The sequence below is a fragment of the Carcharodon carcharias genome, chromosome 3 (genome assembly GCF_017639515.1).
Source record: "Carcharodon carcharias isolate sCarCar2 chromosome 3, sCarCar2.pri, whole genome shotgun sequence".
NCBI classification, from domain to species: domain Eukaryota; kingdom Metazoa; phylum Chordata; class Chondrichthyes; order Lamniformes; family Lamnidae; genus Carcharodon; species Carcharodon carcharias.
In genome coordinates this window covers 149,562,296-149,584,914 of record NC_054469.1, presented here as the reverse complement: position 1 = coordinate 149,584,914, position 22,619 = coordinate 149,562,296, and the positions used below count along the sequence as shown (strand labels likewise).

Here is a 22,619-nt window from a genome sequence, read left to right as displayed (position 1 = left end):
CGATTTAACTTAATTCCTGGTATACAACTGAGTGCAATATAGGATAACTGTGGCATTAAATTTTTCACACATTACAGAAATACCCACTGGGCCACTTTAAAGTATTACAGCTGAGCTCTGCTGATAACTCAACGAGTAAAGCCACTGCATGATGTGAGTCAAATAGACCATGGAACTTCCAGGTTCAACCTTTAGTAGGGATGAGTTCACTGATCTCAGTCAGGGTTGCAATTAGGAGAACTTAAATTGGCTTCAGAGCCTTTGAGCTAGACAAGAAGAAGAGAGACATTGGAGGGGAGTAGTGTAGTTCATTGTGTGGAAGGCAGCAAAGAGCTCAAAGATGATAAGGAAGGATAATGCATCATAGTCACAGTCATGGAGATTGTTATTGGTTTCAGTGCTATAGTAGGGATGGAAACCTGATTGAAGAGATTCAGATATGGAGTTGTGGGAAAGATGGATATGGAAGGTGACAACATGATCGAGGAAAGGGAGATTGTAAGGACAGACTGATGAGGGCAGTGAAGCTCTGGGGAAGGGGTAGATGGGCTGGACAACAAGAATTTGAAAGAAGGGATGAAAAGACAAAACAAGTTATAGTACACAAAAGAGAAGAAAGTACCACAGAATAGGAGGAGAAGCCAAGGGCCATACAGTCACAGCAGTGATATTGGTGGAGCAGATAGTTAAATGTATTGCTAGATGGGGAGGCTTCAATAAAGTTTACCAACCGCAAGCCAGATTTCAGTCAATGCCTATATGTCAATGCAATCAATCATCTGCAATAAGTTCTTGGATGGCAAAGCTGTTGTTTGCAAATGAATGGACATTCTGGAGGGAAGTGCAGAGAGAGGTGCTGATTATTGATCCACCAGTGAAGTTCAAACAGCGACTCGTGGATGGGGTGATTAGGAAGGGAAAGTGGTTTACTAGGATAGCACTCAGTGGGCTCTTTGATCAGGAAAGTCAACAGGAGAGGAGGATGGTGCAGTTGGCTTTGCTGTTCATATGAAGTCAGTGGCAGGTGTTTGATGTGCAGAGGCACAGATGGTAGCCATTGTTGTACTCAAGGGGGGAAATTCAAAACAGAAATGGAAGCAGGACAAGTAGGAAAGCGAGGAGTACTGATGGGCTGGGGTAGTGATGGGAAGGTCAAAATACCAATTCAGAGGATTCACTAGTGACAATAGCAAGTGGCAGTTGAAATCAAACTATCAATGAAATGTTCTGATCTATTTAATCATCTCCCTTTGTCACCACCGCCAATCCTCCATTTTGCCCATCTCCAGAGGAAAGGACTGTTGTAATATGCCTTCAAGGGATATTAGCATGACATCACTAGAAGGGAAATGTGTCATGTGATCCAGTCTTAGTTTCACTTTTGCTTTGAGCAGAGCATACACACAGCACTGATGTCTTCAAGCTTTATAACTATGTATAACTGTTTTCCTGTGCCTAGTCTTAATAAATGAACCCACAATTGTTTCCCCAATCCCTTATGAGCGATCAGTGCCTTGTGTCTTGTACAGGAAATAAGACTAAGATATTATATCATTATAATAATACGACATGGTGATCAGCGGTGGTAAGACAGATGGCAGCAAGATTAAGTACAGGTACGACATGGTGAACAGCCTTAGATTGTGCTACATAGCATGAAAAGACCCTCAATATTTTGGTCAAACCACAACGAACTTGCAGCATCAGACAGTGTTGAAAAGTCACATCATGACTGCAAAGAAAAGCTTTGAAGATACAATGCCAAGCCAGTACTTAAGTAAAGAGCTGGTAAGCAGAAGGGCCCCTCGTAGTGAGATTGCAGTGCATAGCCTGTCAGTTCCATGAGTGGGACAGCAAATCAAGAGGATCAGCACCATGTTAGCTCAGTCGGGAAAGGTGAGTGACCAGGGGTGGGGCAGATCGAAAGCAAGTGAGGGAGAGTCACAAAAAAAGAAAACAAACAAAAAGACCATCATAAAAATCAGGCCAGACTTCTGGGAGTTGCTGAACAACAATATGAATAAAAAGCAAAAGTGCCATTACTCCTTGCTGTGTTCCTGCCATTACTCGTCTTTGTGGGCGGAGCTCTGGAAAAGCACATGAAAGCAACTACAGCAACACTCTTCTCAGGTATGACAGAAGAAGGAAGATCAAAGGGATATTGTCAAACTTTCCAGTTTGAATTGGGAGGCACCTGACCTACTATCCGAATTCAAAATGTTTAAACAGTGTACAGAGCTATGATTTCCTGATTCAGGTGTGTCTGAACCAAACAAGCAAGTCATAAAAATTCGCCTAGCAATTGGAAATGAAAATGTACGCATGCAGTAAATATTAGGATTAACAGAAGACAAGCTAAAGGATCCCCAAAAGATATGGAATACGTTGGAAGACCAGTTCAGAATCAGGTTAAACTTACATATTCATCGACTAGAGTTCATGTCATTTCAACAACAGCCTATAGAATCCAGAGACCACTTCATCAGCAGATGCAAAGAAAAGGGTATGTACTGTGATTTTTCAAATGCAGAGCTAGCAGACATAACTATTGAGCTGATGATCACATCCACTCCCATGGAAGCAATTCCGGAAAGATCTGCTAGACAAGCCCAAAATATATATCATCAAAGAGCTACTCAAGGGTGGACGTAAGTATGAAGTGATCCTCACAGGTTGACAAAGCTTACAAGTCCTAAGTACAACCCCAATTGTTGCCACACTCGCTAGAGCACCAAACCTAGCATAAATGTGCAAGGTGTGGACTTCTACATGCACCAAGGAAATTCCCGTATTTCATCAGTTCTGCAAGGCATGTGGCAGAAAGGGCCATTGGCAGTGGCAGTTCACTGGAGCAAAGGCTGGTGCAGCTATAGGGAGCCATGCACTGATCCAAACAGACTGCACACAACAGGTACCTTCAAGCAATAAGAATGACAATCCAGTATCCTGTCAGAAACACACACGAGGTGACTGACAAACCAGAAAATGCCGATGATGTGCACGACGAGATGAAGAGTGGTGAGCACGTTTCACATTGTCAATCTCACAGAAACCATGGATGCCATCACACCATCCAAAGTATTTGATAAGATTTGAATTATCTGCCCTAAGTAAGTGGGTAACTATTCGTTATTAGGCAGGGGCAAATGCCAACAGACTATCTCTGCGAATTCTAAAAGACATGTATCCTCAGAGGTGGAAGGTCATTGCTGTGAAACTTTCAGCATGCAACGGTTCACTAATTCCATGTGCAGAATCCATTGTCCTTCAGTGCAAGTACAAGCAATCCTCCTGGGTGTCAAAGATGCTCTACAGAAGACGAGCTAAAGGATCCAGCATGTCATGACCTCACACTAGTAATAATCCGTGGAATCAGTCAGATATCACAAGGCAGATCAACCTCAGAAACTACTCCTATCACATTAGTTCATTACCTAACATCAAAATATCCAGAATGTTTTGACAAATTTGGCAGTTTCAAGGGAACTGCTTTAGTACATCTGCAGGAGAATGTAAGTCCGTCAACTGATCCACCACTTAAGTGTGACATCCACATAGAAGATGAATTGAAGATTGAACTGGTCAAAATAGAGAATGACAGCATCATTAGAAGAATACAAGAGCACACAGATCAGTGTAGCTCAATTGCACGTGTCATAAAGTAAGACGCATCATTGAGAGTATGCCTCGATCCACAACATTTAAACACAGCTTTGAAACTTTGTTCTTACAAAATACTCACATTAGAAGAGTTAAATCCAAGATTTGTAGGTGCAATATCCTTCTCGAATCTTGGTGCCAAGCATGGCTACTGGTGAGTACATCTCGTGGAGAAGTCCTAAGAGCTTCCTACATTTTGTAACCCATTCAGATGATACTATTTTCAATGACTTCCCTTTGATCTATCTAATAACCAGGATCTCTTTCAAGATCACATGGACTGCATTACATGCACTGTACCAGAATGCATCTATATCGCAGATGACATAGCTGTTGTGGGAAGAACAAAGCAAGAACATGACCAGAATCTGAACTTATTGATGCAAGCAGTACTTAATGAAGAATTGGCATTCAACAGTCTAAAATGCAACATCAACGTGCAACAGATCAATTTCTTCGGTTCTATTTGTTTCAATGCTGGCAAATGTCCCAGTCCAATTAAAATAGAGGATGTTCAGGCCATGCCAACTCCTCAAGATAAGGATGATCTTCGAAGATGTCAAGGTCTCTTTAATTTCTTGTCTCTATATATTCCCAATTTCTTTCAAAATCTTCCTCACTAAGGGAATTGTTGAGAAAGGATGCGCTTTTCTCATGGCATAAAGACTACCAATACCTCTTTGCAATTGACATTATAAATTTACGATCCTAGGGAGACAACTACCCTGGAGATAGATGCCTCACAGAAAGGCCTGAGAGCATGCATACTACAAAAAGGAAACCAATTGCTTTGGCTTCAAAATCTCTGTCCATAATGCGGTACAACTACTCCAACATCGAGTGGGGAACATTAGCTTTAGTGTTTGGAATAATGCATTTTCATACCTATCTCTTTGGCAAAAGATTTGTGCTGGAGACTGACCACAAACCACTGAAGATGATTTGGTGAAAGCCACTGACCAGCGCACTACCAAGATTGCAACATCTCTTGATAAAGATTTAAGATTAACCGTAAAATTAGGTGCAAGCCAGGTAACTTGATGATCACATCAGAATACACTTAATAGATTGCCTAACCCAGTGAAAATAGAAGATATATCCATAGGTCTACATGCTGACTTCATTGACATTGAACTTGAAGATGTTCTCCAAATTGATCTGGTACATTTTTCTCAACGCAAATGCCAGCAGCTACAAGAAGAAGCAGCAAAAGATTCTACACTATGTTATAGGATCTGAGGGAAGCCATCATCAAAGTATGACCTGATTCAATTCAGCACGTACAAGAAAACGTTAGACCATTTTGGCCTTACCTGGATGAGGTAGGCATCTCCCAGGGAGTTATTTTTAAAGGTAGGCAGGCCATCATACTGGAATCTTTGTGACTTGATATTCTTCAACAACTTCATCACTCACACATGGGCATAGACTGGATGAGAAGACTTGCAAGAGAGACAATCCATTGATTGGGTATGAACAATAACATTGAAGTCATCATCAAGAAGTGTGAGGCAAGTTTAAGAGCTAATGTCAGGTCAGCACAAAGTACCATTGACTCTACTGAAGTTCATACCCATCCTTGGTCCAAAATTGCATTTGACTTGTTTCATGTCCATGGCACTGACTTTTTCATCGTCTACTACTTTATCAAGGACCCAATTAATCAACAATTGTACAATACATCAAGCACAACTGTCACACACACACTAAGTGCTATTTTATGTTTATTTGGTATGCCTAGAGCTATCATTACATATAATGATTTGCAATTTATTGATAAGCCATTTCAGAATATGTGTGAGAAGTGGAATATCAATCACACTACTTCTTCTCCTTATTACCCTAGATCTAATGGCCTGGCTGAATGAATGATTCATATGTTGAAATCCCTAATTCTCAAATGTAGACAGACCAAGTATGATCTACACATTACAATGTTACGTCTCAGAGTGACACTTTTAAGTGCAACTATTCCATCAACAGCAGAACTCATGTTTGGCAGACCAGTGCGTACCAATTTACCTACTCCTACCCATTGTACTCTCTCAGAAACTAGAGAGCAACTTCTAAAACTACAAGGGATGATCAACAATGTGCAATATAGAAATGCAGGTACATAATTGCCAAGTTTACAGTTGGGACAATAAGTTGGCATCCAGGATCCTTGGTGTTTGGTAACCAGCAATTGTTGTGGGGGGGTTGGTTCCATGAACATCCCCATCTTCAATGAAGGAAGGGCCAAACACAAATGCAAAAGACAAGGCTGAAACATTTGCAACCTTCTTCAACAAGAAATGCTGAGTGGACGATCCATCTCAGCCTCCTCCCGAGGTCACCAATTCAGCCAATTTGATTCACTCTAAATGACATCAAGAAACAATTAAGTGCAGTGGATACTGAAAAGACTATGGACCCCAATAAAATTTGGTAGTACTGAAGATTTGTGCTCCAGAACTAGCTGCATCTCCAGCCAAGCTGTTCCAGTACAGCTACAACAATCTACTCAACAATGGTATATCCTGTTATCCAACAAACAGGACAAATCCAATCCAAACAATTACCATCTCATCAGTCTACTCTCAATAATTTACATGATGGAAGGGGTCCTCAACAGTTCAATCAAGCAGCACTTACTCGGGAATAATTTGCTCACTGACACTCAGTTTGGGTTGCACCAGGACCACTTGGCTCCACACCTCATTAAAGCCTTGGACCAAATATGAACAAAAGTTTTGAATTCCAGAAGTGAGGCAAGAGTGACACCAAGGCAGCATCAAGGAACCCTTTGAAATTGAGGTCAATGGAATTTAGGGGGAAAACTCTTCGCTGGCTGGGGTCATGCAGAGCATAAAGTAAAAATGTTATGGTTGATGGAAATCAATCATCTCAGCCCCTAGATATTGCTGTAGGAGTTCTTCATGCTAGTGTCCACAGCCCAACCATCTTCAGCTGCTTCATCAATGACCTTCCCTCTATCATAAAGTCAGAAGTGGGGAAGTCTGCTGATGATTATACAACATTCAGTTCCGTTTGCAATTCCTCAGACAGCGAAGCAGTCCAGGATAACCTGCAGCAAGATTTGGCAACATTCAGACTTGAGCTGTTAAGTAACAAATAACATTCAGGCCACAAAAGTGTAAGGTACTAAGATTCTAAGCAAATCCCCTTGACATTCAGTAGCAATACCATCACTGAAACCCAACCTACAATTTCCTGGGGTTTACCATTCACCAAAAACTGTCACATGTGGCTACAAGAAAAGGCCAAAAGCTGGGTATTCTGCATGGTGTAATTTAGCTTCTGACTCCACAAAGCCTGTCCACCATTTACAAGGCAGCTCCAAAAACATTCAGGATGTTCAACAACATCCAGAACAAAGCATGCAGCCCATTTAATTGGCACCCCATCCACCATGTTAAATATTCACTCCCTTCACCATGGTTATACAGTGGCTGCAGTGCGTGTACCAGCTATATGATACAGTGCAGCAACTCACCAAGATTTCTTCGACAGCACCCTCCAAACCTTTGACCTTATTGCCTAGCAGAACAAAGGCAGCAGGCACATGGGAATACCACTACCTGTAGGTCGCTCCAAGTAATACAGCATCCTGAGTGGGAAATATATTGTCATTCCTTCACTGTTGCTGAGTCAAAATCCTGGAACTCCCTGCCTATACAGCACTGTGTGAGTACCTACAGCATTTGGACTGCAGCAGTTCAGGAAGGCAATTTACCACCGTTTGTCTCAAGGACGAATAGGGATAGGCAATACATGCTGGCCTTGTCAGCAGCACCCTCATCCTATGAAAGAATAAAAAATGACAATGTACATTCGTGAAGATGAGAATAAAAGGAGAGATGCTGAACAGAGACTTCACTGCTTAAACAATTGATGGATCCCTTTTCTGAGCATATGCATTCTTAAAGCAAATAAATTGATCATCGTATTCTTCATTGTGAACTGTGCTCCAGAACTGCGGCCTCAATATATTAATTTATAAATACTGCATCTGACAACTTTGGTATCATACTTGCTTGCAATAAACACCTCCAGTGGGAGAACAAAAGAGCAGTAATTTCCACAATTAATATTAAATTAAGAACACAAACTGTGCCTAGGACCTTCTATAACAACTCCATGGGCAGAATCTTCTGCCTTCCGGGCGGGTAGGCCTGACCCAATCTCCAGTGGGCGGTGAGCCGATACCCGCTGGAGAAGCGGGCCGCACCGCCATTTTATGTGGGAGGGTCCATTAAGCTATGCGCTCCCTGTGTGGGGTGGGGGTGGGGGGGTGGGGGGGGTAGGGGATTTCCCAAAAGCGAGAGTGCACTCTTTCATGAATGCGCATGAAAGAGCGCACAGCTCCCTGAGGCTAAGTGCTGCCTCAGGGAGATTGCTGACAGTTCTAAAAACATTAAAAATAGAAAAAGAAAATCCTTAACATGTCCCCCTCGTGACAATGTCACATGAGAAGGGACATGTTCATAATTGACACTAAAACTTTATTAAACTTTTTAAATCCTGACATGAAACCTCATCCCGCTGGTGGATGAGGTTTCATGTTTTTTCTATTCCCTGCCGGGGCTCCTGTCCTGCCCACCAACCTTAAGGTTGGACAGACAGGTCCTTTAATTGTTTTAATGATCCTGTCAATGGCCTCAATTGGCCATTGACAGGTCGGCGGGCGCGCAGCTGATTTTGCAGTGCCCCCGCCTTCCTGAAAATTTAAATGGGGCGGGATGTCATCCCGTGTCATTTTAGGCCTCAGCGAGCAGGCCCCGCCCCCTGCTCGCTGACGGCAAAATTCAGCCCCATGTAACTAAAACAAATTCACTAGTATTTGCATTTCAACTCACCAGTTAGCATACTGAACCTTGTTGGCAAATTATGCAGCTAGTTAGCCCTGGGTAACCACACAGTAGTTGAATGCATTCCTACAGGTAGGCGGTATTAGCTTGGGTGCACTTTTATATACAAGCTGAAATCCAATTATTATAATGAGAGGGAGGTTTATTTTTCAATACATTTAGATTTTCTTTACCTTGCAAACCTGTGTTCGCTACGCACAGATGTTGAAAAGGTGAACTCCCCAAAGAGTGTAATTGATTGCAGACAGGGATTTGATAATGAAGGGAGCCTGGAGTAAACAGATTCCTAGTTGTTAATCTGCTAGTAAGCCTCATTGCAGCACTTATAGCTTGTTTACTTGGCTGTAGATTCAGTTTGCATCAGCATGATGCACATAAGACTTAACAACTGAAAAGTACTTTGATAAGAAGGATCATAGATGTTTTTTTTGGAGGTAGGATGTCAACTTGGAACTCAGGTTATGAATAGCAGGCAAATGACAACTGTACTACATTGTGAGCTGAATAATTTGACTCACCAACATTTAGCTACTTTACACAGCCGTAGGCCAAACAGATTTGCCACAGAGCAGGCCAAATCTTCACCCAAGAAGTATGGTTTATTCTACAACAAAAAGTCACATATGCCTTCTCCTCAACATTTGATGTGGCCGTGCTTCAGAACATCTGCTCAGGTGCTGCAAAAAATCTAATGAGTAGCTGCCTTGTAAACAGGTTTTTTTTAAAACTGAATTACATTCTGGGGAGTTTTGCAGAGGCAAATTGGTGGGAGGTTTATCTGCGGCAATGCTACATTAGTGTGATGCTGAAGGCCAACTCACTACTTTTACTGAGGGAAATGTAAGTGTAAGTTATATGCCTTAGTGTATTAGAATGGAAGTTGATGCAATGCGATTTGAAGGCAAAAAGTTGCAGAATAAGTATTAATTACCTAATTTGACTTGGATTTCACAGTATTGTCAGGTGAATTCTAGAGGCAGTTGAAAAAACAATACACAACACAATTTCTGCAGCTATTTCCATTTTTTGTTTACAAAGCTGAATTTTTGTTAAGAAAATTTCTACCTATGGCTCGGATTTTGCTGTACTAATAACAGTGAGACTGTCAGTACTTGCCGTTATTACAGGGTAAAAGTGACAGAACTCATTCTTCTGGTGCCTGCACATGCACAGTTAAAAGCAGAAATCTGGAAACTGTTGTCAGTAACATCCTGCTCCTCCACAGTCTGTGCTGTTAGAGTGTTTTGTCAATGGAATCTGCACAGAGATCACTGTAATGGCATGAACATAGGCCGAGTATCCACTATTATCGCACCAAAGACCAATGAAAAACTTTAGGCCTGTTCAACCAAGATTAGCTAAGTTTAATAGTGTATTAAGTCATAATTAATGATAAACACCTTCCCTGGCCCTATAACACTAATTTCAGAGAAATGGAGTTTCATTTCCTAAGAAGAAAGTTAACATTGCAGATTTTTAAAAACATAAAAAATAATCTTTTATATAGTTTTTGTGTTTAGTCCCATGTGTAAGCTCTAATCTTTATTTTGCTCCCTGTACAATGATTTACATATTATTTAAATTCCCGGCTTTTTCGTTTATGCTTTGCCATCTCTGGTGTTTCTTCAATCTGATTGCTTGAACAGTTTGCTCTGCCACAGACGCCACTGATCCCTTGTGGAGACGCCAAACTCAAACTGCCTCCGGAAGACTGGAAGTCTACGCTGACAAGCCAAATAAAAATGTGAAAGGCAAAAGCCATTCCTTATCACTTACAGCAAAATCTGGGCCCATGTGTTTCTCGGTATTGGTTCACCATTCTTAGAATACCACAAAAAAGAGGGAGCAAACAAACAATCTGGACCAAAAAGTAGTTGGATATTCTTGTCAGACAAATTGTAGACATCACCCAGCCTCCTCAAGTAATGTGGGCTGTGCTCATTCAGGCCTGGTGGGCTGTTGGTGGAAAGTGAGCATCCAGTGCAGTCTGCTGGCTCTGGGCCTGGATGTTATCAGGTTTCAGATTGGGGTAGAAGGGGTGGGCACTAGGAGCAGCAGTTGCCCAAATTGTTTTTGTGGTTCTGAGGAAGCAGCCCAGCTTCTCCTGACCTCACAACAGTAGATCAGAATTTATCTTCTGAGTCCCACACTGATATACTGCCAGCTGATAATAGTCAGACCCTATGCAGTTCATGCTTCCCCCTACAAGTATAAAATGACTATGGGGCACAATGCACAGCCACAGCATAAACAGGACCAGAACAGTAAGGGCTGAAATTTACACTGGGGATAGGATCCCCACTGCCGCTGGCAAAAAAGTTAGTGCGAGCCCTGCCCCACTTGGCCATTTAACCTACAGCCATTTAACGGCTATCAGCCTATTAACTGGATCAGGGCGAGCGTTTTTCCCCCTTCAAAGAGGAAGTCCTGCCTCCGAGAGCTGCAAGCTAATCAAATGGCACGCAGCTCTCTTGTCCAGAAGCGATAGCAACCACTGGGTTTGCAACAGCCCCCGAGGAAGAGACGCTGGTGGAGCCCAGACAAAGGGAATTTCAGGATCTCGCCAGGGCCAGGCAGGAGAAACAGAGAGGAGCAGGGTGGAGAGAGAATACCTTGGGGGGTAAACTCCCCGATTGGCACAGAGGGCCCGAAAAGGATGCAACCCTCCCATGCTCGGCCAACCGTCTGTCAGGTTTCACCTGGTGGGTTGGACACTTGACATTAGCCCATGCGTCATGAGTAAAACCCCAGCAATGACGGGAGGAGGCCCTTAAGTAGCCATTGAATGGAAAGACCTCAATTGGTCCACAAATGAGCTGCCCATCTGACACCTCCCCTGCCGCTGGTAAAACCACAGTGGGGCCAAGCGTGAGCGAGTAGATAGCGGGCACTGTGTCACCTCTATGGCACCCAATTTTCCACCTCCCCCCCCCCCAATCCTACACTTTGAGAGGCATAAAACTCTGCCTTAAGTCAATCTCAGCCATTTTTCAGCTGAAATTAAGCCTCAAGATCTCCCTCATTATCTTCTTCTAAAAAAAGTTCCTTCTTTAATTTCTTCTCTTCCAACCACCATTCTTCAAACTGGTATACTTAAAATTCAAAGTAAATAGAAAAGAAATTCCTTCAGGAACAACGGACTCCATTTTAAACTCTCAGCACCAGAGCTTAGATACATCAATATTTGATGTATCAAATTACACTGACCATTTACACCATCATATGAGATGCTAGAATTTCATGCAGTATATCACTAAGTATACAGGTAGATTGCTGCTTTTACCGCCATTTTATTTTGTTCTTATGGGAAAATCAGTGGAGATGAAGTTGAACTGGCTTAAATAACAATGTACTGAACTTTTGAAGTTGGCCTAAGGAACACTACAGTATAGCATCAGCATTATTGTACAATAGTGGCACTTTTGGATAATTGAACCGTCCAGTTTGTAGCTATGAGGCTGATTGTAACAAGCTATCATTTAAAAATGAAAAATATTGCATAGCTAAAATGTTGAGCAGACTCCAAAAACAAAGTCTAAATTTTATTTGATATCTCAATACTTACTCCATAATTCAAAACACAAAATATTACCTCTTATTGAGTTTTGCACAATTTTTGTGTTTGCTTTATGGAAAATAAATGCTCCCAAAATATCATTAGACAAATAAGTCACCTAAGCTCCAAAATCCACGGAATTGCCCCCACAGTGCTCCCTAATACTCAACCCAATCATAATTTGTGAAGTCTATGGAGAGCATCTAAGGTGCACCTAATCTCCAGTGCCTGCCTGTAATTGAGGAAGAGCTGACTGGATTCTTCCTTCAGTTCATTGTGTTCCTGTGCAAGGTGACCAAGTCAACTTTTAAAAAAACTTTGTTTCTTCCAATTTCCCCCAACCACTCGGTATACCAGCCTCCAGTCCCACATCATACCCTAATTGAGGCAGGGAAGCAGAACACCCAAAGCAGGGACTTCCCATCCCTGGGAAAGTCCCTTAGCATCATGAAGGATAGAGGACCCACTCCAGAAAGTCCTGGAATCCCGCAGCAGCTGCTGCAACTGAGTCCCTGCCATTTCTAGTGTAAGATGTTATTCACCTAAAATATTGTGTACCACTGAAAAATCATTCATTTGCTCCTGATACTCTGATGTTTTCTCAGAGGCTAAGATATGGGGGAGGAGAGGTATTTCATGAGGGAGAAACTCAGAAGAACAAATTAAATTCTGCAGGATGTAGTTACCACTTTGTGTCTATGTTTCCCAGCCACGCCAAACCAGACTGAGAGGCTAGCTGGCTGGCCGTCAGGCAAATCTTTGATGCCAGACCACAGCTTGGGAGGAGAGAGGAAGAGGGAAGGTCAGAAAGGCCAGAGAGGAGGGTGTATTGTGGGGAGAAAAGACTGGATGTCAGAGGCAAGATCAGAGGCCAGGTTTGAAGGAAGATAGGGGTTCAGACCAGAAGGGAGATCAATGCCAGGAGAGAGATCAGAGGCCAGGATAAGGTGGCAAACAGGTTCCAGAGCAGAGAGATTGGGGTTGCGGGGAGGAGGTGGTGTGAGTTAGGGGCAAGTACAAAGGTCTGTGTGGGAAAAACAAAAGGGTTGGGAGTGCGCAATTGCAGGAGGTAATTGAAGTAGGATTGAACTGGATTCAGCAGGTAAGTGAAAAGGCACTTAACACCTGGATCCAGAAGTCCTCTAGCTGCCTTATTTTCCGAAGGCCCAGGATACATGGCCGGTTAGAGTTGAATTTAAAATGGTTTGTTGCCCGCCTCTGTCAAAACCAGAAGTGGGCAGGTTGAGGCCAGGTTTCAGACTTTTAACATTTTTACATTCCATCCGTCCCAAACCACAAGGTTTTGGGAGTTAAGATTTCCCCCCAGTGTCCGAGTTTGAGAAAAAGAAAAACAGGAATGAGGCAAGGTCTTTGGCCTTTTAATGAAATGTAAATTTTAATTTGGATCATATGACATAAATGGGGTGGTAGCAGTATCAAGATAGCTGTGCCGCCCTTATCATCCATTCACCATGAAAATGTCGCTGTGATCCTGAAAGGAATTGCTGGAGTGCCTGCCTGTTTCAGGTAGTAGAACCTTTTAATATACAAATCAGGGCCCTTTGATATACATAGGACTCTGGTTGCTATTTCCAGACTCAACTGTGGAGAGTGAGCAGCTTTCATGCTTTGCCCCATTTTACATGCAGTACTGTTGCAGAGCCCTCAGGAAGGTCAGTTTAAAATTAATAGCAGAGGCACTCCTTCAGGCCACACAAACATAATCTGGACTGTGGCTGCCCTCGGCTCCCACAGCCCTCAGTGATCACAACGCCTCCGGATTCAAGAATTACTGCACTGCCAGCCAGGCAGGCTGCAGGCTGTTTGATTATTTGCTACCCCGATTTAGTGAGCTGCAGCAAACTGCCCATTCAATGCTGAGACACCACAGTTCCACATAAATGAGGCCCAGGCCTCAAAATGAATCTTTGCAGGCAGGTTAGCCCATTGCACTGACTGTCTGAGAGTTAAAATCTAACCTGTAAAGTTCATAAGGAGAGCAAAGACACTGAGGGGTGGGGTGGGAGTTTTAATCCCCCCAAAATGGCTCTGAGAGGAAGGTTACAAATAAAAAAAAATTAGTTAATCCAATATCAACCTCTGCATCTGCACCTACTGCCACTTTCACGATGGTGGATTTCGTGTTGTGACTGCGTCCTGCTCTTGAGAACCAGGATAACTCATTTTAATATTTAAATCAGGCTCCTGTCATGCAGCTGAGAGTTTGATTTAAATTAAATACTTATAAGTTGGGCTTCCAAGACTTAGGAAATAGGGCAGCTAAAGGGAGGTGGCAGAGGTGGATTAAGCAATTAAGTGCTTTTTAGAGGACTCCTAGGTGAAGCAATAGGAGCAGGAGTGCTCCGCCAAGCCCCTCAAGCAAATCTTCTGCTGCACTTGGCCTCCTCTCCCTCTCTCCAATCCCTAACCTGTGTCTGGTCCATCTTGACTGCTGCTCCTCCGCTTCTGCCCTATGATCTCTCCTGGTCCCCTTCCCTCCTGATTGTGGGTCTGACCACCGCGCCCCTCTCCCCCCACCCTGCTGCTCCATGATCTCTCTTGATCCTCGCTCAATTAACTGCCTGACTTCTCCTGACTAATCCTCCTTTTTTGCAGTTGCAGCTTTCTATTGCTGGCTTTCCAACCTGGCCAGCCTGTCAATTTGACCAGGTAGAGAGTGAATTAAAAAACGATAACGACATCCAGTCATTAAATTCCAGTATTACCAGCTTTCCCCGACCAAACATAGGTCCCCGCCAACCCCTGTAAAAATTGGGGCTCAAAAAATGAACTGCTGTCTGCAGGCACCAGAATTTGTCTACATAATAAACTAATGCCGATTATTGCTGAAAAAAGAGACTTCTTTTGTTGATGCTTTTCATCTTATACTCATCAGGACAATTTGTAAGAAAATACCAACGTTAGGGGAAACAACATATTTACACTGTATGAGAAGAGAGTGCTGATTGGTTGACAAGTGGACTCTGATTGGTAGAGGCGCTGATGGGGAATGCATCAGTGGATGGTGACTGATAGTTAACTTTCAAGCATTATTTGAAATTTAAACCAATCAGCACACACTTCTCATAAAGTATAAATATGTTGTTTCCCCTCATATTGGTATTTTCTTGTGAATTGTCCTGATGATTGCAAGGCAAAAAGTTTCAACAAAAAATGGCTCTTTTTCCAGCAATATTCAAGTTCTGTACGACCAAATGACTAATGTGGATTATACCAATTCACCTCCATGTAATTAAGAACATCTACACCTTGTAAGAGAATATTCTTTGTTAGAGCTGTAACATACACAGCACAAAGACATATGAATACCAGTTTGTCCAAGCAATGTTTTGTAACTGGATAACATATCAATACGATCACTTTCAACTTTTGTGATGCGCACTATCAAGGATGTACATTAACAGTAAAGTAACTAATACTTGGAATTCAGCTTTGACTTGAAGCCAATTAAATTTTACTGCATTCAGAGTCAATTTTCAAGTGCTCCTTTGCAGTTAGAGGACAGTGTTCCAAAAATATAAATGCAAAAGCTAAAATCTGCAAATTTACCTGGCCCAAATGAAATCAAAGAAGTGAAAGCTCAATGGATCATTTGATCAGTAAAATATCCAATAAATGACCCATTTGCATATTTCATAAGTGGTAAATTCAGAAATCACTCATTATTATCAAGTCAGACATTGAACAATCATTTTAAACAAGTTCTTGTAAATATTTTAAAATAACAGCCATTATGGTCACTTTAGATTTTTTTTACATTCCTGGAAGCTGAGCAGTACTTTTACAACACTAAATACTGAAGTTTAGTCATTACAATCAACAACAAAAAGCATTCAATGAATCCCAGAGACCACAGTAAAAAGTTGTTCAATAGATCCTCACTAGAAACATATATTATGATACAAGATGTTGTTTCTTTAAAAAAAGGTTCCTCAAACTGTATAATACATTAATTTTAGAGGGAGTTAAATGTATTTAAAGCCATGAGGTTCATGGAAATTACAGATAATTCTCCACCCTTCCACCCACGTGCACGTTCATGCAGACAAAGAATGTTTTGCTGTTTCTTACCATTTTGGCTTCTGAGTGCATTTGTTGGACTTGAGAAGGAGTGCACGGATTATTTAGAGAAGGGCCTGGCATTCCCATGATATTAGAACTCATGGATAATTGCCTATCCATCTTTGAAAAAGAAAAAAATGGTTTAGATTTTAAAGAATGACATTTAACAGGTTAACAGTTGATTGAAATACATAAAATCACATTTTGGAAGATATATTCTGGTTGTGTTTATTTGTCATTGAATATTAACTAACAAGGTAAATTAGGAACACTTAAATATTTATGTTTTCTCCACCAAAGTGCTTAACTGTCTGGTGACAATCATTGAAGAATTAGCAGTAATTATTAATTTTCAGAATTGCATTATTTGCTAATCCTTTAGTGTGCTTTAATGAAGGGAAATTATATTCTCATTTACATTAGTGTCTGTCCAGTGTTATCTGATTTCAGTTGATGCAGTGGTAGAAAACACAACAGTATTGAGTGATGATTCTGGTACTCTCATATTCCAGCCTTTCCTTCCCATGGCAACTCCCATGCAAGCACAGGAGAAGCACTGTTTTAAAATTAGAGGTCACTCTTTTAGGACAGAGATGAAGGGATTTTTTTTCTCTCAGAGGGTTGTGCATCTTTGGAATTCTCTGCCTCAGAAGGTGGTGGAGGCGGGGTCATTGAATATTTTTAAGGCAGAGGTAGATGGGTTCTTGTTAGGCAAGGGAATCAAAGATTATTGGGGCTAGATGGGAATGTGGAAATCGAAACACAAGGAGATCAGCCATGATCTTATTGAATGGCGGAGCAGGCTCGAGGGGTCGAATGGTCTACTTCTGTTCCTATTTCTTATATTCTTATGCAATACCTGCCCTTTATACCTCCTTCTTCTTCATTATTGAGGCTGCAAACACTCCTTTCAGGTGAAATAGTGATCTACGTGTACTGCGTTTCTCATCAAGAGCAAACATTTAGTGAACCACCATCAAATAGGAGTAGCACCAGCTGAGCAGCAACAAGGGGGAGGGCAAGGGCCTTCCATCCAGTGTTCTTGCTCTGTATAATACTATCGGTACCACAGGTTAGCATGGGATTAACAAATCATGGATGCCCCTGGGGTACCACACATTCACTAAATTAAGGTATTCAACTTCATCATTCATCACCACCCATATGTTCCCAGAATGAAAGCCTTTCTGATTCATAGGCAAAATTTAATGCCCTCCTCGGTGGTGTGCTTGGTGACAGGGGCAATTAATCAGGCAGAAGGTTGGAGGGTGAGAATCCCACCACCATCCCACCCCTGCCCCGATTAAATCTGTGGCGGGAAGGCCTGTGGACAACCTTCCTGCTTGAATACCAATTGAGGCCCTTAAGAGGGTAATTAATGGCACTTAAGGGCCTCATCCAACCACAGCTGGTATGCATCCATGGGCAGGAGACTCGCCATGCAGGAAGCCTGAAAGTCAAACTCTGGTGTGTTTACTTGTGGGCTTCCGGGGGATGTCCCTTGTTCCAAGATACTCAGTGCCTGATCAAGGGACCTGGGCCTGCTGAGAGCCATCCCCACCTTGCTGCCGAGCACCTTTCTCCCTCCTCCACGACACTCATCCCAAAAGCAGCAGTCCCCCTCCCGCCATCACTCAGCTGTGCCTGGTCAATGCGATCATAGGCAGCAGGTGGGCGTAGTACAAGCTCCCTGATGGCACTGTCAAGCACTGAAGAGCTGTCAACCTCTGATTAATTGGCAGGATTTCCTTGATTCCAGGAAAGGCCCAGTGCTGCCCAGTTAAGTGCATGATTGGCATTTAATGCAATGGGCCTTCCCTAAAAAAAGGCAACGTGGGGCTTTTACCAGCTGTCACTTCCATTAAACACCACCCACAATTAACTAGTCCACAAGTAAGAGACTGAAACATCAGTACAGCAAGTTTACAGAGTAGGAAAAATCAATTTTGCAAAGTCCAGTAAGTCCCAATCTTTAAGAAGGGATAAACTAGAAGCCTCCAAGCATCCACATAAAATGAGCAAGCAACACACAAAGTGTATAACTTCAAAAGAAAATGGGGATCCATCAGATAAATAAATTTTGGATCTATAATAAAGCTTAGTAGCATGGCCTAAACAAACATTTGACTTCTTCTGCCTTTGAATACAAGTGCGCCCATCACTCAGGCCTATTAGATTGAATGCACACCGCATAGAAGGAGGCAATCCCAAAACTTTAAGGAATCAACCCATACAACCAACACCCAACTAACCACGTTCAGGAAAGGAGGGGGGAAATGAGAGAAAAAAAACCGGGACATAAAAGTAACAATATGAAACATAAGAAATAGGAGCAGGAGTAGACCATAAAGCCACTCGAACCTGCTCTGCCGTTCAATACGATCATGGCTGATCTTCTGCCTCAACTCCACTTTCCTGCCCATTCTCCATATCCTATGATTCCCTGAGACACCAAAAATCTGTCTTTCTCAGCTTTAAATATATTCAATGATGGAGCATCCACAACCCTTTGGAGTAGAGAATTCCAAAGATTCACAACCCTTTGAGTGAAGAAGTTTCTTCTCATCTCATTCCGAAAGAATTGACCCCTTAACCTGAGACTGTGCCCCCGTGTTCTAGATTCTCCAGCCAGTGGAAACAACCTCTCAGTGTCTGCCCTGTCCAGCACTTTCAGAATCTTGAATGTTTCAATGGGATCACCTCTCATTTGCATAGTTTTTTAATGTAAAAGTGTTTTTAAGAACCTTCATTATTCTCTTGGGAAGGAATAATTTCAAACAGAACTGAGATGCTTTCAAGAACAGGTAATCAACAAGCAGAGCAGCTAGCACAGTAATCCTTGAAGGGATGTTTCAGTATACAGAATTTCCTTTAATAAAATGATGATTAGATTAAAAGTCTTTGCAGCAGTTAATCATAATGCTTAATAAAAGCTTGAGATGAGGAAAAAACTTTACTCAGAAATATTTAGCCACTAATGTAACAGGAATTATCCAACCTCATGCCAAGAAAAACTGATGTTTAAAAGATTAATTTCAGAAAGCAAGAAAAACAAAGTTCTAGATCAGAAGCCTCTGAAGTTGGGAAATAACTTTTTTTTATAAAACTTCTCCTCTTAGTCATCCTGAAACTAAGGCAGGAAATTGTATGGTAATGGAAACGTCCACTGTGACTGCTTCATATCCGTTAATAGCAGTGTGCCCCTGCACAATTTATCTGAGAATGCAAATTGTTGGAATCACCAAAGGAATTATATGACCTGTTAGCACTGGACCTGCTGCAAAAGTGCAGTTAGTGTGCTTGATTTCAGTTTCAAAGTACAGATTTGGGGCTGTTCTGGGCATTTCAAATGTCATACAATTACAGTTAAATCTTCCAATTACTATTATATAGGCCTGGATTTTGTGGTAGTAATGATAGTGAAACTGTAAACATTCGCCATCATTGCAGCTGTGAAACTGACAGCGCCTTCTGGTGTCCATACATGCACAGTCAAACATGAAGATCCAGAAGTTGCTGTCAGTGATTCCCTGCACCGCTACAGGATGTGCTGTTGAAGTCCCTGCAGATGGAAATCTTAGAAATCACTCGAATTGATGTGAACTTCTATTTTATGCTTTTAACCTCACTGTAAAAACTCTTGAAAAAAGTTATGCCTTGTTGAATGAGGTGTAACTGAGTTTTTAATAATGCCCCAAGTTCATAATTCCACTCTGGCCAGGCAAATCTAATTTAACATTTGTGGAATGTTAAAATTTCTCTATTGAAAAGAAAACTTTCATACTTTTATTTTTAAAAAGTTTCTTTATTATATTTTAGCTTCTATCTTAAAGTGTATGTTCCAATCTTATTTTGTTGTCTGTAAAATTAATTTAAAAAGTGAAGGCTAATCAATGCTTTTTACTTCCTGATTTGTTGTACTTGAGAATTCTTAAATGTGATCAGGTGTTTCGCCTGTTTTATTAACAAAGGTTTCTCAGATTTAAGTGTGAAGTGAATGTTACAACAGGAACACGGAGGAAACACAAACAAACAGAAGGCGAGGAGCCTTGGAAACAGCCACCAGCAAGATAATGTTCAATTACAAGTCTGCGAAAATTGATTGTTAAATTATCCTTAACTGCATTCCAGAAATGATCAATCTAAAATGCCCCATGTTTCGCTGAGCTCGAGCAGAATGTGCTCACTGCCCAGCTGCACTTTTCTCGAACCAATCAATTGCTTCATTAGGCCAAGATTCCAGATTCCCCTCATGGATTCCCCTCTCACTGCACCTTAGGGATGAGCAATTAATGCAAACCAGTTTCCCGCCATTGCACATTGGGAACGTCATTTTAAAACATTTGCATCTGATTATGAGTCCTGCTTGCCGGAATCATTGCCCCACACCGGACCATCCGGGCACGTCGGCATGCCCGTTTCACAACTATACATAAATGACGTGCACTTGGCGAACTACACTTCGCTCGGTACTTTGAGGTTTATTTGCCTACATTTCTTTGGGCAGCACGCACGATCATTAGCGCCAGGCTTCGCAGGTAGCACCACATCACTTTTAGGAGGGCTTATGAGCAGGTCTGTAACTACCAGACCAGTAGTAAGGTGGGGCTGGCTTTTCAATGGCCGCAGGGCTAGGGCTAGCTTGGGGAAGGGAGGGAAGTGGCCTCAAGCAAGGGAAGAGGTTGCAGAATGAGGGCTATACTGGAGAAGGGGGGTATCCCAGAGTGTGTGTGGAGGCAGATGTTGATCTGTAAAAGTGGCCTCAAGAGGGTGAGGACAGATGGAGATGTGGGGGTGTGTGTGTGAGAGTGAGTGGCGATGTCCCTTGAGCTGGCAGTGAGTGAGATGCCAGTGAATGTGTGATGGCTTTGTGAGTGTGTGAGTTTAGAGTGATGAGATTGTTGCCTTACCAGGCAGCATGGATGAGATCATTCATCCATTTTCTGCACTGGATGGCCGACCTCGTGTGTAGCAGTGACCACCTCTTGCCACTGCCTCCCAAGCTGGAGTGGTGAGACTGATGGGCTTCCTTCAGCCAGAACCAGCTTGGAGAACATCGTGGCAGGCCTCCACGGTGTCCAGAAGGCGTCCCAGGGATGTGTCACTAAATCAGCGGGGGCTGCACTCGTCTTGGCTTTTGGGGACATGTCTTCACTAGTGCCCTCCTGGGCTGCAAGCATTGAGAATTGTGTGCATGGCTGCAGTTTAAATAAGGGGCCCTGCATGAGGAAGTGGTGACGCAATGGCATGGCAGGCAAATTGGAAGCCCCCACCAGCAAGACGGCATGTTTCCCGTTACTGCATAATTAATGAGGAGGGAATGGGACGATACAGCGTGAAAAGCTGCCATTTTTCCCACCCACTACCACACTTGGTGCAAATTTGGGGCGATTCCGCCCAATGGCTACCAAAACCAGAATCAACCAAAAAATATGTAGCAACAAGCAATGGAATCTATGGGCACTAGATACCTGTTTTATGCTTGATGAAGTGCAGGAGCTTACATAGAATTACATAGAATATACAGAAATAGGCCATTTGACATAACCAATCCATGCAACTGGTTATGCTCACTCAATCCTTCTCCTATCCTACCTCATCAACCCTGTTTCTTTTCCATTATGGCTTAAATGCATCTATACTATTCATCTCAACAACTCCCTGTGGTAGGGAGTTCCACACTCTCACCAGTCTCCAGGTAAAGAGGTTTCTTCTGAATTCCCTATTTGATTGCCTGGTGACTATCTTATACTCTTGTCCTCTAATTTTGTTTCACCACAGAAGTGAGAACACTGGGTATTAAATTGAAAACCCCCAAAAACTGGTGCAGCAAACACGATGCACAATTATCCCACATCTGTTTGATAATGCAGGCTACTTGCCATCTTCAAGACTCCTGCTCATTTTCGTGACTTCTGCGTGCAACCAATGCTATTGATTGATGACACATATCAGCAGGGGCCCAAAATCATAACTTCCCAGCCCTGCATAAATCCTGCCTTCACTGTTTAAAGCTAGTCTGCACCTCCTGTAGAGATGTATTGTGGAAGCAGCAGGCTGAACCTGAACCTGGGAAAGAGTGAAGGATGACTGAACATGAAAGAGAAGGCACTCAAGTTTTCCGATACTGCACTGGACATCTTGGTGGAGGCGTTGGAAAGGAAGAGAGATATCCTGTTACTGCAGGAGGCCCTTCAGGTACATGTAAAAAGGCAGTGGGAGCAGATAATCAGAGAGGCCAATGTCAGGAAATTAGTCCCAAGGACCTAAAGGTTCTTGAAGTTCAATAACTTCTCATGAATGGTAAGGTCAGTGAATGCATCTATAAATGTCATATCATACCAACTGCACAACTAGCTTCAGTCGCTGCTCAAATTACCACATCCCCATTACTCATCTATCACCAATCTTTTACTATTCGTTCGCAGGATGTGGACATCGCCAACTGG

The 22,619-nt window shown here is 42.4% G+C and overlaps 1 protein-coding gene across 2 annotated transcripts in view; it reads right to left on the bottom strand.

Annotated features, from left to right (window-relative positions):
• The window catches only part of creb5b (cAMP responsive element binding protein 5b), a 461,587-nt gene that overhangs the window by 120,273 nt on the left and 318,695 nt on the right, over positions 1-22,619 (bottom strand). For both annotated transcript variants that reach the window (XM_041184407.1, XM_041184408.1), the window contains exon 8: positions 16,180-16,290. In XM_041184407.1, coding sequence (XP_041040341.1) covers positions 16,180-16,290 — 111 coding nt within the window. The remainder of the gene's footprint in view (positions 1-16,179; positions 16,291-22,619) is intronic.